Genomic DNA, 16,277 nt, shown 5'->3' with positions numbered 1-16,277 from the left:
CTTATCTGGAGGCATGTCCTTAACCAGCAGGACCGCCACAGCACCAACATGAGAGAAAACAGTGAAGTGTTGAGGCTTTAGCAAAAAATCAGCAGACTCGGCAGGCTGAGGGGGTAGACTGGTCAATTTCTGTGGAACAGAAGACAGGGATGCGGAATGAAATTTAATGAGACATCTGGATAGACCGCGAGGTTCCCACTGCATAATACGGTAGCAGCAGAGTGGATGAGATTTGAAGAAATCTCAAACATATGCTGCATAAATGCTGAGTGGAAAAACTGTGGCGCACAGGGTGGATTCGCTTTGTGCTTTTACGTGAACATACTCCAGGAGTAACACACCTGAATTTTGCAGAGAAAGGAGCAGACAACAGCTCTATTGGGAAAAAAAAATGCTTTATCTTTATGTGTATGGGTGATGTCTGATGATGTCTTTTTTTCAAAAGAAACTGCAGAAATCATTAGTACGGTCATCAGGTTGGAAAGAATGGTTGTAGCTCAGGGGTGCACTTAGTGGGGTTATTAGGGCCTGGAAACCTCCTCTGAGCAGCTCTGTTCATATCACGTTTTGCCTCTATATTAAGCATACAATTTAGGAAGTTATTACACCTGAGCCGTACGTTCAGTCGCATTGTTTAAACGTGTACACTTAACATAGAGGCCAAAACATTATTACACGTAGACATGTATTAGCAATAAAGTATTTTTACATTACTCTCATCTACTACCAATAGTGCTAATTACAATATAAAAATAATAAATTAAGGATCAAATTATTTTTTTGTCATGTTTTATCATGTTTTCAATAAATATTACTAATATGTAATAATAATAGACACTGAAAAAGGCAGAATAATGTTGTGTGTTTTTTTCCATTGCTTAACCTTTATACACACTTGGGGTAAACGAACAAGACTGAGAAACTGTCATAATCAAAGATCACTTTACTTAACCTTTTGTTCGTAGTCTCAAAGAGTAATCACCAAAGACTGATTTAGTTCATCTGTGGACAACTACCCAATAGACAAGGACTTTTAAAGAGACGGGTGCCAATAACAACGTAATTTACCTTTGAATCAATACTGTGTTTTTGAAATCCCGTTATTTCAATCACAAGGTAAACTTTTAATAATTTATAGAACCAGTCTGGTTAATCATTTGTAAATGGGATCTAAAGACCATATAAATTCATCTAGTTTTTCTCATCTTCTACAGGCTTCTAAGAGGTCCTCCCCAAACATCTGCAGCCATGAAGTGGGTCACTCTGATTTGCTTGCTCCTCTGCACCATAGTAACTGAGTCAAGGCATTTGAAAAAGAGGGATGCAGGTAAGTGATGATTGATTATAACTTTCTAAATCCTGTATGAAGTGTTGGAATGGATGTGTGTAGCTCTCTTAAATTACATCCTCAAAAGACTATAACATAAAATAAGTCGAGAATATTTGATTTTGTTATTAGAGTACTGTCTAAAGCCGAATCTGGACATTTACCTGCAAGGTTGACACCACAAGTCTTTCTGTTTGTCTATATATTTTTCACTGCTTTTAGCATTATTATTATTATTAATATTATTTTATAATCTTAGCAAATATAACATCATAGCAGTGTTACATAACAATTGTCCAAAGACAGAAGAACATTATGAAACGACCAAAGGTGCAGCACAATTATACACTTTATATAATTTGCCCTCATCATTCAAATACTTAGTTATATATGTCAACTTATTTTTACATGTATATTTAATTGTATGTATGTTCTTTCACTTTATATAGGATGAGCACTTTTTCACTTCCATTTCTTATAAAACCTATGTTCCAAGTTCATATAGTTCCCAAAGTCCTGATATCTAAGTGGTCTATAAGGTACTATTTCAAAAAGAGTTGAAGTTGACTGGTCTACATCTAAATGTCTATTATATTAGGACACTGTAGACTATTGAGTCATAAACCAAATTATTAGGCTCCCTACTGTAGTATCCACGTTAGCTGTGTTGCAGAAGTCACAGTTTTATTAGTAGATATCGATTGTCAAGTTTTAGTGGTTAATAAAAATACAAAAGATCTACTTATTATGCTAGCATTTCCTCAGCTATTAACTTTCTTTTACTCACTTTATTAATTATTTAGTCAAAAACAAACATGGACATAAAAGTTAAATAACTTCTAATCGAAACTATAATCTCTAAGGAATATATATATATATGTGTGTGTGTGTGTGTGTGTGTGTGTGTGTGTGTGTGTGTGTGTATATATATATATATATATATATATATATATATACACACACATATCTATATAAATGTATTAAATATCTAAAAAAAACATGTCAGTACAAATTATATATAATTTAATCCTTCACTATCTTTCCATTTTGTTTAGATCATCATTCCCGGCACATTGGTGGACTTTATCTTGCTGTAGGCGAATCTAACTTGAAACACTTGTAAGTGTTATTGACCGTCCTGTTCTTCCACAGTTTTTTTTTTTTTTTAATTTTACTTATCTTGTGTGAACAAAAAAATTATCAGTTAAGCAGACTAAATCTGACTGTCACCATACATGACCAATCTGACTGTCACTTTACATGACCAATCTGACTGTCACTACACATGACCAATCTGACTTTAAACAGTAAAGCTAAAAATGAAAAGTAGCCAACAAGTGCTTGACCAGATTGTCCCTCACTTTGTTAAAAACAGATTCACCTATTCCTATGTGGACAGTAGAGTTTGACCCTTTGCAAGAAAAATGTGGGCCAGTTGCTCCCTTGACTCACTAACAAATCCTTCTTGGGTTTGCCATTCTTCTGGCGAATTGCAATCCACCAGTAGTTATGAGCCATAAGAATGATCAGTCAATTTTCTTGTCAAATGGAGAAGTTGTGGGCCTTTAAGACCCTCTCGAAAGCCAAATTCGAAAGAATGAGGAAACCTTGGAGCGAATTTGTCCTACCCTTAGAATGAACCTTCTCTTCCCTCCCCCTCTCTACTTGAATCTGCAGCCAGAATAGGTATTTTGCCGGTTGCCCGTATAACTTATACTGCCCTATCCCTTAGTCCTATAATTGACTACATGTAAATCAATGTAAATCAACGTTGCTTTTTGTTTCTCTTTACTCTCTGTATATTATACCATAAATCCCTGTGATGTTTGTTGTGTTTTGTATGTTTTGTATGTGATATTCTATGTTTATGTGTGACGAGGAGATCCTCATGTTGAGAACTCTCCCCATCCAGTTCTGTTTGTTTCTCTTTGAAAATTCAATAAAACCTTTGGTGGCAAAAAGAATAATCAGTTCTTCACATGCAATCTAGTAGAAAGTAGGAAGTGCACTTTATATTATTTTTAAGGTGGTGGTTGGCCCTGTGCATCTGCACATATGGCATGTCCACACCTGGTGAGGAGGATAATAATTATATAAGCATATTGAATTTTTATATAAATGTATACATTTTTAGGTACCATACTGTAGTTCCATTTACATGTATTCAAATAGTAGTAGATGCAATTCTAAGAATAACTTTGCATTAAAGGTGAGACATTTATAGTGCTGATATGCTGAGATTTTTAAAGCACATACTATTGTTTCGCAGGCTGCTGGTTATGCTTTCTCAGAACTTCCAGAAATGCACACTTGAAGAACACGAGCAAGAACTAGCCGTACTCACCACCTTTGCCCAACACTGTGCAGATCACGAAGATGAAGAAGACTGCAAGAAACCAGTGGTATGAACATTAGTACCAAAAAAAAGCTTTTGCAGTAGATCTCATGTAGATAATCATCATATATGAATCCAGAGTAGAATTTCATGCATTGTAGAAAATTGGTGAACATCCACTGAATTTATCATAGGAAGGTGGATCTCTGTATGGAAAGTCATCGGTCTGCTGTGGAAAACTTACGGAGACTTTTATGTTATCTTTAATGGTTACATAGACTGCCAGCATATGGAAAACAACCTTGACTAAGCTGGTGTAAGAATCAGCAAAAATTTAAACCATTCTCAATTATAAGAGACAACAGGAGACGGTGCTCGGATGATGCTGAGGTTGGCCCCAGCTTTTATTGATAATTTTCTTTATAAAAAAAAAAAAACCTTTAAACAACATTTCAATTTTTTCTTTAATAACTTATAAAATATATATTTCTAAAAATTCCTTTTTAACCAGAATAAAATAAATTTTGAAATAACAATTCCACAGGAAAAAACTACCGTATGCCAGCCGTCAATAATTGACAGGTATGTGCTTCTACTACTGTAGTTTAGCCGTCGACAGCAATGCTCCGCCAGCTGTGACAATAAAGAGAACTCATCATTGATCAACTTCACACTGAGATCACCAACTGAAGGGAGGGCGTGAGGGAGCTGGAATTTTGCTGAGTGACTAGCCCCTCCCTCAAATGATAATATATATACTCAGCCTCTTCAACCAATCAGGTGGTAGTGTGGGAATCCGACGGCCCACCCACTAGTCCATTGCAACATCTAAAGGAGTTTCCACACCGCCCTTGCACTTAAAGGGACTACACTCTTGTGTACACACTTTTGCTTAGAGTCATGTGCCCTTACATTAGGAACTAATGGGCCCTAAAATCTCATACCCTAATATATATTTTATTATAAACATAAGGTTTTCCACAAATAGATATCTGATTCCTAATCTTTTGTGCTTTTGCAGATAACTATATTCCACAATAAAGTTTGTAATATAAAAAATTTGGAGGAACGCTATCCCTGGGCCAAAGAGTGTTGTCCCAAGGAAGAGCCAGACCGAGAAAAGTGCTTCCATGAACATAGAGATATTAAAGTAGAGCCATTTCAGAACCCTGATGTAGAAGCTGCCTGTAAAGAACATAAAGAAAACCCAGAACATGCTTTTGACCAGTAAGTTTTCACATATGTTTAGGCTATAATTACATTTTCATTCGACATTCCATTTGGGGGTTCTGTCAAAGTTTCCATCACTTTGATAGTTAGAATAGTGCAGCATGCAGTGCCATTCTGGCTGTTATAATGACGGAAACCTTAACAGAACTCCAACATGATAAGTCAATTCTGATCAGTTGTACAACGGATCCAGTACATCGCTGTGGCTTCTGTTATAAACAGAAGCCGTAGAGCAGATGTGAACACAGCCATATTCTAATACTTCTTTATTATGTTTTTTTTGTTTTAGTTTTTAATTTAGCATACCTATTTGTGCAGTGTCATATAACAATAACTAATTATCATATATTTTAGTTTAAAAAAAAAATCATTATAACCTGTTTGATAATGGCAAGCTACTGGGCACCAATGCAAAGTCTGTAACAAGACCCCCACCTAACATATACCATTTATAAAACTAGTGTCTTCTTATGTGGCAGAAGGGCCTTTAGGCCAAATCAGACACCAGGGCCTGGGTTTGACTCAGACACGCCTCAAATATGTTGCAAAATCCGAATGTGTTACATCTGAATGAATAAGCTTTATTTGCATAAAATAAAAAAAACCTGTTGTAGCATATATAATTTATAGATTATTCTATCTGCTGACTGTCTGATTTGTGCATTTTCAGCTACATTGATAATATTGCTAAGAGACACTCAAGTCTCTACCCCCCAGCTGTTTTGGCACTTGCTGCACAATATAACACTATTATCACTGAATGCTGTGCAGAGGAAGAGAAGGCGAAATGCTTTGGTGCTAAGGTATGGTATGCAATTTCAATAAATATATTCAGTATAAATTCATACAATAAACCATAACCACAGCAAAAGAATAAAAACAAATATTTGATTTACATGGCTAAAATGTAAATTTATATATATTTATATTGTAAATATTTATATAAAATAATTAAAGGCGCTATAACAGTCAATGCTAGAAATCTCAGGTTTGCGTGCTCCTTATGCCTCTGTGTTGCTGCGAGTATTAATGACAGTATGATAATAATGCAGAATATCTGTGGTAGTCTAGAAGTCTTTAGCTTTAAAATACATCAAAAACTACCCTGTGTGCACTTGACTGTCAATTGGTTCACTCTGTAATGTAAGTAATTGTGAGAACATGACTTTGTAATATATGTTTCTACTTTTTCTCTTTAATTGTTTTGTAACTATTCTTTCAGTTAATTGAAATGCAAAAAGTCACAGCTTATATCGAATTTAAGCAGAAACATGTTTGCCATATACTTTCAACATTCCCAGAAAGAGTCTATCAAGCCATGTAAGTTTAAACCACAAAAAAATGACTTCTTTCATGTCTTGTCTTGTTGCATTTATTCATTCATAATTCAAGGCTGTAGCTGGAGCCTGGATGGAAGGTTGGTGGGGCCTGTGCCCCAGGTGCTGGGTGCCGGCCACTCTTCCTTGGGCTAGGTAGTCAGTTACAGAGCTAGACCAGTGCGCCGAATTTTAGTCCTGAGTGAAGGAAAGTCCAGCATTCTTTTATTTGTTAGATTATTATGTTAAGCAACATCCCAGAAGAATACATTGAACCATATAATAGGTGTGACTCAATGATTCTGCAACAGGACAGCTACCGTATATAGTTTAACAAATAAGCAACAATTACTAGGACTACGATAGCTCAGAAAACAACATTCCATCACATAAAAGAATATACATTTGCATATATGAGGATCAAAATATTAAAAAAAACATACTCACCGTTGCATATTATTGGCGATTCCATGCCACTTCATCCAGTCACATTAGAAAAACAGGGCCATCTCAGTGATCTCACTTTTGAAGACAGGTCACCAAGCTGAAATGGCAATATTGCAAACTTAATCACGCAATCTAAAATTTTAATATATCTATACAGTAAATTGAAGGCACACTTTAAAAACAATAATTATATTTACAGTGTATATATTAAACAACGTATATAGACATATATAACAATGGTAAGAGACATCTAATGAGTGCAGAAATGTTATTTTAACCACACATAGGAAATGGAATATGTGATTAAAGTTTTCCAAGTTTAGAGGGACATCAATAAAACGTTTACCAGTTATTATTCTCTAATTTATTTTTCTCTCCTTCAGAAAAATAGCTAAATTCTCCCAGAAACACCCTGCCGCTAATTTTGATGTTGTGCAGAAACTCGCCCTCGAATCTGTGCACTTGAGTAAGGACTGCTGTAAAGGCAATGTGGTGGAATGTATGATTGAGAGGGTAAGACAACTGCTGTATGTTTTTCTGAGTATTAATGGGCATATTCATGAGGTATATTGATAGGCCGAAGTTCTATACGATGCTGTGAATTAAATCTAGAATCAGTAGATTATATGTGTGTAGAAAGTGAAAATGATCTCATACCATTATAGTTTACAAAAAAAAAAGTAAGAGCACTAATGAAAACAGATATAATTTATATATATATATATATATATATATATATATATATATATATATATATATAGTATTTATAAATGTTTTTTTCTGGCATAGTATACATAAAGGCTCAGACATTTACAAGGACTCTATATAGAAATAGGTCTGTATTAGGGAACACAAGGCTGTAGGCACACTGTGTGCAGCCATATTATGCTGCCTCTGCCTTCTCCACAAATAGCAATGCATCTAGGGGAGAATACAGCTATAATACGGCATGCTATACGCTATATAAAATCATAGTCACACTGTGGTACAGTATCTATACAACAGGGATGTGTAATATGTCTATGTAATATAGCCATAAAGTTTATTTTAGGTTATTTTATTTAAGCATCTTCATGTGCACAGGATCAGTAAGGGTATGTTCATACAGAGTGTTTTCAGGCGTATTTCGGGGCGTTTACGCCTCAAAAAACGCCTGAAAAATCCGAAGCAGAACGCCTCCAAACATCTGCCCATTGATTTCAATGGGAAAACAGCGTCCTGTTCCGACGGGACATTTTTACGCGTCCGTTTTTCAAAAGGGCTGCGTAAAAAAACGGTTGCGAAAAAGAAGTGCATGTCACTTCTTAGGACGTTTTTGGAGCTGTTTTTCCATAGACACTATAGAAAAACAGCTCCAAAAACGGGCGTTAAAAACGCAGCGAAATACGCGACTTTGAATAAAAAACTTCTAAAAATCGGGAGCAGTTTTCCCTTGAAAACAGCTCTGCATTTTCAGACATTTTTGAGTTTGTGTGTGCACATATCCTTCGTGTTTTCATGGAAACACTAGAAAAAGGGATTACCCTAGTAGTTGGCGGGTATATGAAACAATTCAAAAACACTAATATGCCTAAAGACCCTGATTTCCAACCACTCAAATAGTAACAGAAGGTAAACTAAAATAAAACTTTTATTAACATAAATTAAACATTTCCAAAAAGGACACAAAACACACAAGGTTAAAAATAGCCAATGCAGACTAGCAATGTGTGGTGAGTCAGAATATGGTTATATAATATCTGAAGTGAATGCATATAGTATACGACAGCATGGGTGTATCAGTCACTTCAGATTTATAAGTACTCAGACAGGCGCATCTCTAGCGTTTTCGGTGATTGTCATCAGACAGGCTGAAGGATCAGATGCTTCTTTGAGGTGCGCACGCGCACCCTGAGCTTTCTGATTGGAGAGTTTCTCCAGCCCCTTTGATTGGACAGGCTTTATGTCGAACTTATCTGACAGGGGCTTATTCTAGACCTTCCTATTGGCTCTACACGCGGACGCACCCACTTTTCTTGCGGTCAGTGGCTTTAAAGGAAGTGAATTTCGAGCGCGCCGCTACTAGCCCCATTATACCCCTTAGGACGCTACATTTGTAGTGAAACATGTCGGGGGGGGGGGGGGGCTATCTTGCTTTTAATTTCTTTGTTTGTCTAGAAATTATATGAGAATCCTAACAGTCACTTGGTGCTAGTTCAGCGTTCTGCAGCCGCTGACTGATACACCAATGCTGTCGTATACTATATGCATTCACTTCAGATATCCTATAACCATATTCTGACTCACCACACATTGCTAGTCTACATTGGCTATTTTTAACCTTGTGTGTTTTGCGTCCTTTTTGAAAATGTTTAATTTATGTTAATAAAAGTTATATTTTAGTTTACCCTCTGTTACTATTTGAGTGGTTGGAAATCAGTGTCTTCATGGAAACACTGGCACAAAAAATATTTAAAAAAATAAATAAATTACTGTAAAGTTCCGTTTTAGTTGAACTAAGCACTGGATGTGTTCAAGTGGCATACCCATCTTCTATTGTTGGAACACCACTGAATCCTTCTAATATTGGTTCTCCTGGGCTTGATTTCATTGTAAGTGGTGTTGGCTTCGCCATGATATTACAGATCTGATTAATACTAAACGTCTTTGTCTGGCAGATGGAATACACCCAACATGTCTGTGATAATCAGGAGAAGCTGTCACCCAACTTGAAAGCTTGTTGTGAAAAGCCTCTACTTGAACGCACACCCTGTATCATTGCCTTACCTAAAGATGCGGTCCCAGAAGATCTGCCTAAAGAGCTGATAGAGTTTGTAGAGGATGAACATGTGTGCCAACATTTTGCGGATATGAAAGACATCTACTTGGCCAAGTAAATATGCTTACACTTACATACAGAAATGTATATACCTATCTATCCAAGGCGGACACACTGCGTAACCTGTGCATCTTATAGCAGGAGGACCAATCTGACCACAGGTGGTTTTAAAATAAATATGCTGCGTTTCTCACCCCCTTCCTCTGCTACACGGGTCTCACATAGATTACACAGACACTGCATCATCCCAGTTAGACAATTCATTATTAGCCCCTTCCCTGTCTTAGAACATCAGAGTTGTTATCATTAACCCCTTTACTGCCCTAGACCACCAGGGATGTAATAAAAAAAAAAACCTGAACTGCATTAGATCACATAAGATGTTACTATTAAGCCAAAAAGGGATGTTATGACTATCCATCTGTTTTGTGGAGAAAAATATTCTATGAGGGATGTAATTTTAAGTCATTTTGGTAGAAGGGGGGTCCATGCACTATTTATGCACAGGGGCTCCCAGCTGTCTGTGTCCACCTATCTATCTATCTATCTATCTATCTATCTATCTATCTATCACATATTATTTCTCACTCTGTCATATTTAAATTTTTTAACATTTAACAATTTTTAAATATGAATATTAAATATATTTATCTATATTCTCGTGACATAAGATGGTGACCACATATTCTTCAAACTAATAATGAAAATGATAATTATAATATGGCATCTAATAACGTTTTAATGTCTGTGCTGTTGAAGATTTCTTTATGAATTTGCAAGACGTCATCCTGAATTGTCTATACAAACCATTCTGAGAGTTGCTAAGGGCTATGAGGGCCTGCTAACAAAGTGCTGTGCAACTGAACATCCCGTGGAGTGCTACAAGGCTGCGGTATGACTACTTATCGAGACAGTTATATGTAATACATCATAGAAAAACTCATTTACTAAAATGTTAATGTTTCTTTACAGCCTCAACTGTTTGAAGCTGGAATCAAAGAAGTCCACGATCTAGCAAAGCAAAATTGTAAAGCTTACGAGACGCTTGGACCTTTTGCGTATAATGTCATGTAAGTTTACAGGGAATTTAAGTGAATTTTTTGCCTATACATCATTAACCTTGATGAGTAAGTTAGGCGGTCAGAAAGGGTATGGGAAAATAATATGCAGCTCCATCAAGAGTTAAAGAGGCTCTGTCACCAGATTTTGCAACCCCTATCTGCTATTGCAGCAGATAGGCGCTGCAATGTAGATTACAGTAACGTTTTTATTTTTAAAAAACGAGCATTTTTGGCCAAGTTATGACCATTTTTGTATTTATGCAAATGAGGCTTGCAAAAGTCCAAGTGGGCGTGTTTAAAAGTAAAAGTCCAAGTGGGCGTGTATTATGTGCGTACATCGGGGCGTTTTTACTACTTTTACTAGCTGGACGTTCTGACGAGAAGTATCATCCACTTCTCTTCAGAACGCCCAACTTCTGGCAGATCACGCTGTGACGTCACTTCCCCAGGTCCTGCATCGTGTCAGACGAGCGAGGACACATCGGCACCAGAGGCTACAGTTGATTCTGCAGCAGCATCAGTGTTTGCAGGTAAGTAGCTACATCGACTTACCTGCAAACGCCGATGCTGCTGCAGAATCAACTGTAGCCTCTGGTGCCGATGTGTCCTCGCTCGTCTGACACGATGCAGGACCTGGGGAAGTGACGTCACAGCGTGATCTGCCAGAAGCCGGGCGTTGTGAAGAGAAGTGGATGATACTTCTCGTCAGAACGCCCAGCTAGTAAAAGTAGTAAAAACGCCCCGATGTACGCACATAATACACGCCCACTTGGACTTTTACTTTTAAACACGCCCACTTGGACTTTTGCGAGCCTCATTTGCATAAATACAAAAATGGTCATAACTTGGCCAAAAATGCTCGTTTTTAAAAATAAAAACGTTACTGTAATCTACATTGCAGCGCCTATCTGCTGCAATAGCAGATAGGGGTTGCAAAATCTGGTGACAGAACCTCTTTAAGTAGAGATAAAATTGAATACATTCATGAACATCATTATCATGTCATTTATAATAAGTACTATCTTCTAACATAGTTTCTTCAATTAAATTATCTATTTTTAGTGGACGATTCAATTCTTATAGCCTTTGTTTAACTATAAATGAGTCTGTGAGGTGGAGCTTAATTGAGGGCCTTGACCAATCAAATTCAATGTTATATGACAAAACAGTCAAATGTAGAGGAAGCTGCAAAATTAGAAATGGGCTGGATAAGGCGGAACCCCATGAGCAGCCATTTTGATTATTACACACAGATAGAATTTAGGTGAATCACAATGTAAATAACCCTCTCACAGTGCATAATATATTTATTATATTATTCTAAAATAATTGGTCCAAAAACATAGAAAAAGAGCAGGCAGATGTGACAGACGTGTGTTGAAATAGAGATGTCTAACATACTAAAATAATTTTTCCCAAATTACTTACTATAAGGAAAGAAATGTTCTTTTACACACTAGCTTCCTTATGTGGGATATTACAATTTTTTTCTTTACGTTCTTATCAGCTTGCTTAGTCGCTACACTCCAAAAATGCCGCAGGTATCAGATCAAACTCTTCTTGAAATCACTGGTAAAATGACGAAATATGGTGGCAAGTGTTGTGCTCTTCCCGAGAACCAAATAGTGCCTTGTGCTGAAGAAAAAGTATGTTGGTTTCTAGTGAATTTATCTGCATGTAGAAACTGATGCCTTTTATTTCATATTTGGTCTAGTTATGAATCAGGAAACTTCAAGATTGACAAATAGGGAAGAGAAAAAGATCATCCCCAAAGCCAGCTCACCACCTTATAGCTAGAATGCCAGGTGTCCCCTCCAAATCCACACACACCGTGCAGATTCACACAGAGCAGAATAACAATGATGCAAAGTCCAGCAGTTTCATTCCTCTGTATATAAAACAAGAAATCTATTCTTGAAACTTGGTATTTTTGCACTTAGAAATTCATGCACATGGCCGTAATATTGCTCTGATTTGTATGGAGCCATAATAGGGCTGCCCTAGGGATCCTAGAGGCTTTTACTGTACTTCCGTACCAATCCAGCAGATTAATTGGACTCTGTATCTTTGAAAGTAACGCAATGCTGCTAGTGTAGAATATGTCCATACATACGTTGCCTGACGGAGCTTATACAACAGTGCATGGAGGCTGTGCGGCTCCATTCTAAGGACACTGCCGTACAGGCTTTGTGCACAAGGCTTTGCCGTGTACGTGAGACTTAAAACTAGGAGTCTACCCTGACCAAAATGTGTTATATAGATTCTTGTCTTGTTATATAATTTCATATAGAGACAAGTGCTGGTATTTTCATGTTTAGTCACCGGAAGTCTAGGATCAGGCCTGATGTTAAGATCTTTGCCATGAGAAACAATGAAACTGATCCTAATGTACAATGAAGATTCTAAAAACATCTCTTCTAAACTGGGGTAGGGACGTGTGTTAGTATTCACCTTCTTATTAGGAAACCCCCCTAAGCGTGCCCCTGAGACTTTTCTTAATTTTTTACTGAAATAGAATTTTTATAAAAATACAGTAAATACTGGTTACGTAACACGTTAAAGCTAATCTCAAATTGATATTGTCTAATACTGAATAGAGTGGACATACTATATTAGAGATAGATGTAGGTCATATTCTTACTTGCTGTAATTTATACTGATAAAAATTAAAAAATATTATTTTTTCTATTACCAGATGGATTTATTATTTGGAGACATGTGTGAAAGACAATCACATACATTCATAAACGAACAAGTTCGTCACTGTTGTGTTGACTCTTATTCGGACAGAAGACCCTGCTTCACAAAACTTGGAGTTGACCAATCTTACAAACCTCCACATTTGGATGAAAGTTTCTTCCAAGTTGATGCTCATCTCTGTGAAGGTTCAGAAGAGGAGCGGAAAAACAAAAGACTTACGTAAGTTCTTAGAAATAAAATTCTGTGTCAAACCATTGTCATTTTAGCTTTAGTTCCCAACTACCCATATTGATTAATGTTCTGAAAATGTTAACGGTGAGTTTATCATGACAACCATAAAGAACAACGATCAATATTTACAAAAATTGATGGAACTGGGTGTACATATATGTTCCTTTTGTTGTCAAGCCATGAGTAATGGTAATAAACTGTATGCAATAATAACTACAATTCATGTGGTTTGACAATGTTGCTGCCTTTATTAATGTATAAATGAATAATCAAATTACAGATTGCTTATTCATATCATGAAAATAAAGCCTGATATCTCAAATGAGAAACTGAAAGAAATTATTGAAGAATTCACAAAAGTAAGAGAGAAATGCTGTGCTGCACTAGATCACCTAGTTTGCTTTGACATAGAGGTAAGTGTCTTATGGTATTGTTCATTATTCAGTGTTAAAGAGAAATTCAAGTTAAATGTGTTCAGCAATTTAGAATTTTTTTTTATTTACCCTATTAAGAAATTAGCAGTTTGTGGAGGGGGTCCCATTTTTAGGATTCTTATCTCTCGACCACTATGGGGAGCAGTTGTAAAGAGCTTCTCTTACTCTGCAGGACTTGTCCTGCACTGCATTTCAGACAACCCATTTATCTAAATGGGCACTGTGTAATGCTTTATTTCCCCTGTGGTGGTGCTGCAGGGAAATTGAACACTTACTGCTCAGTTTTCCCAGCTAATCGCTGGGGGTCTCAGCAAGGGGACACTTTGTGATCAGCTTTTGGTCAATGGACCCTTCTAACAAGTAGGGATTGTTCAAAGCGGAGAACCCCTTTAACTGAAATTAAATTTAAAGGGATTTTCGGGAATTAGAAAAAAGGGTCTACTTTAGCTAAAAAGAAAGTGAGCACATTAAGGCAAGAATTATTATGTATTATCAGAGAAAAAGAAGACTAATTGTCACACACTTAATGATCCAAATGAGCATCAGTAAGGTGCTTTTTCCCTATAGTGTAAATGTGTGCCTTAGACCCAGAAAACGAGAGAAAAAGGGTTTAAAGTAGGGATGTATATTATGTAAACATGTATTCATACTTCTTATATTCTTAGGTAGATGATTAATATTTGTATTGTTTTTTATCCCTCCAGAAACCAGCTTTTTATCTGCATGTGAAGACAGAGCTAGAACACTAACATAATAGAGGTAAATATGTGATATTCTACTGTCTTTTATGAGCAAAATAAATTCTAGGTAAATAGGATTAACTCACTGAGTTGTGCTAAAATTACGGCATGACCGTGACGCATTAAATTCATCTTTATGAGAAAATGAGTAGCCCTTCAAGCTAGCAAAATGATACTGTCAGGTGCTAACAAAAAAAAAGGATATTTGAAATGCTGAAATTGTCCCAAAAGGTGGTCATTTACTTTTCCTGTTGCTTCCATGTTTCACTGTCAAGATAATACAAGTAAATTTTGTAGATCTTTAAAAACGTTGTTTGTTTTAAAAAAAATAAATAACAAATATGTGTATCAGTGTGTTTGGTGCAACTTTCTAATTACATTTTATTAAAAATTATTTTAACTTTTTGAGATACAGCTGTTTTGTACAACTGTATACAGAGCAGCTGTATCTAGCGCTAAGACCTGAATCCGTCAGGTCAGTGGCACTGACGGGTTCAATGTAATTTGAAAGTTGCACCAAACACAGTGAAACACATTTTTATTTTTTTAAAAACAAACAATTTCAAAGGTGTACATAGCATATATGTCTTTGTACCCAGGACAGTAACTTTAATGATAATGGGGCATCAAATACATAGAAGGTTTCAACATGATCATAAACAGAGATTATTTACTGTAAGAACAGTGACACTATGAAAATCTCTGTGATGGTTCCTTTGTTGAAAGAGTGTTAAAGGGGTTTGGATGCTGTTCTTTAAATATATATGATGTTACAAGTTATATGTACTAGATGGCTGGAGATGGGTAATTGATCCATCTCCAGCATGAATTGATTCATTTGGTGCTGGGAAAGGTTTTTTTTTCCATTAATATGAGGCATTTAGCAACTACCATAAGGGTTGTTTTTTTTTCGCCTCTGGATCAACTATGTAGTGTAATAGGTTGAGCTAATAGATGTGGCTTATGAACATCAGCTTCTTTTGAACTCAGTCGTCCCTCTTTTTTTTTTTTATATGTAGTGGTTGACTTTTGAAAAAAAAATCAACCTTTCCTTCTTTTTACAGACCGTAGTCCTGCTGAGGAGGAAGACCCAAAGCTTAACATCCAATCATTAGTACAAGTTTCAGAAGTATACAGAGCTATTTTACAACATGAAATAAAGCTCTTGTGAATTAACCTTCAGTCTCCTGTTTACTCTCTTGAGGTGGTAAAACAAATGGTGTATAATTTTATAAAGACATATCAAGAACATAGTTTGGGGATTATTGTCACAATCGCCACTCACTGCGCACATGACTTGAATGCGACTATAAAGGGTTTACTCCGCTTTCCACTTTCACTCACATTAAGCTAACAAGGAGTTAAGCACACCCCAAAACTAGTCTACAAAACCACACAAAATTCTGTCACCATTTGCTGTATTAGGCCGACAAGAGCCTACTCCTGGTAACACACAAGTACACACAGGCACGCACTGAATCGGTCTAGCATTAAACAGGTTAACATCTAGCACACTGTTAATCAGATGTTTAACCTGTTGGTGACCGCCAATAAGCTTTTTCACGGCAGCCAATAATGGGCTTTATTCTGATGCATAAGCCTTTTTACGGCGCATCAGAATAAATAAACAGAGCAGGG

At 36.5% G+C, this 16,277-nt stretch overlaps 1 protein-coding gene across 1 annotated transcript; it reads left to right on the top strand.

Annotated features, from left to right (window-relative positions):
* Positions 1-1,195: 1,195 nt before the first annotated feature.
* Positions 1,196-15,815, top strand: LOC142758203 (albumin-like). Its single transcript, XM_075860680.1, has 15 exons — positions 1,196-1,327; positions 2,383-2,446; positions 3,597-3,729; positions 4,684-4,889; positions 5,563-5,695; positions 6,115-6,212; positions 7,039-7,168; positions 9,313-9,527; positions 10,233-10,365; positions 10,446-10,543; positions 12,042-12,180; positions 13,230-13,453; positions 13,746-13,878; positions 14,604-14,658; positions 15,704-15,815. The coding sequence occupies exons 1-14, from the start codon at positions 1,249-1,251 to the stop codon at positions 14,646-14,648; spliced, it is 1,830 nt and encodes a 609-aa protein (XP_075716795.1). The 5' UTR covers positions 1,196-1,248; the 3' UTR covers positions 14,649-14,658; positions 15,704-15,815.
* The last annotated feature ends 462 nt before the right edge of the window (positions 15,816-16,277 follow it).

This window comes from Rhinoderma darwinii, chromosome 1 (assembly GCF_050947455.1).
Source record: "Rhinoderma darwinii isolate aRhiDar2 chromosome 1, aRhiDar2.hap1, whole genome shotgun sequence".
In the NCBI taxonomy this organism is placed as follows: domain Eukaryota; kingdom Metazoa; phylum Chordata; class Amphibia; order Anura; family Rhinodermatidae; genus Rhinoderma; species Rhinoderma darwinii.
This window is presented reverse-complemented; position numbering and strand designations above follow the sequence as displayed.

Excerpts from the sequence above, each read along its gene's own strand:
- LOC142758203 (XM_075860680.1), top strand. The coding sequence starts at position 1,249 with ATGAAGTGGGTCACTCTGATTTGCTTGCTCCTCTGCACCATAGTAACT. Across the intron at positions 3,730-4,683 it reads AAGACTGCAAGAAACCAGTG|ATAACTATATTCCACAATAA; the intron begins GTATGAACATTA and ends GTGCTTTTGCAG. Across the intron at positions 10,544-12,041 it reads CCTTTTGCGTATAATGTCAT|CTTGCTTAGTCGCTACACTC; the intron begins GTAAGTTTACAG and ends CGTTCTTATCAG.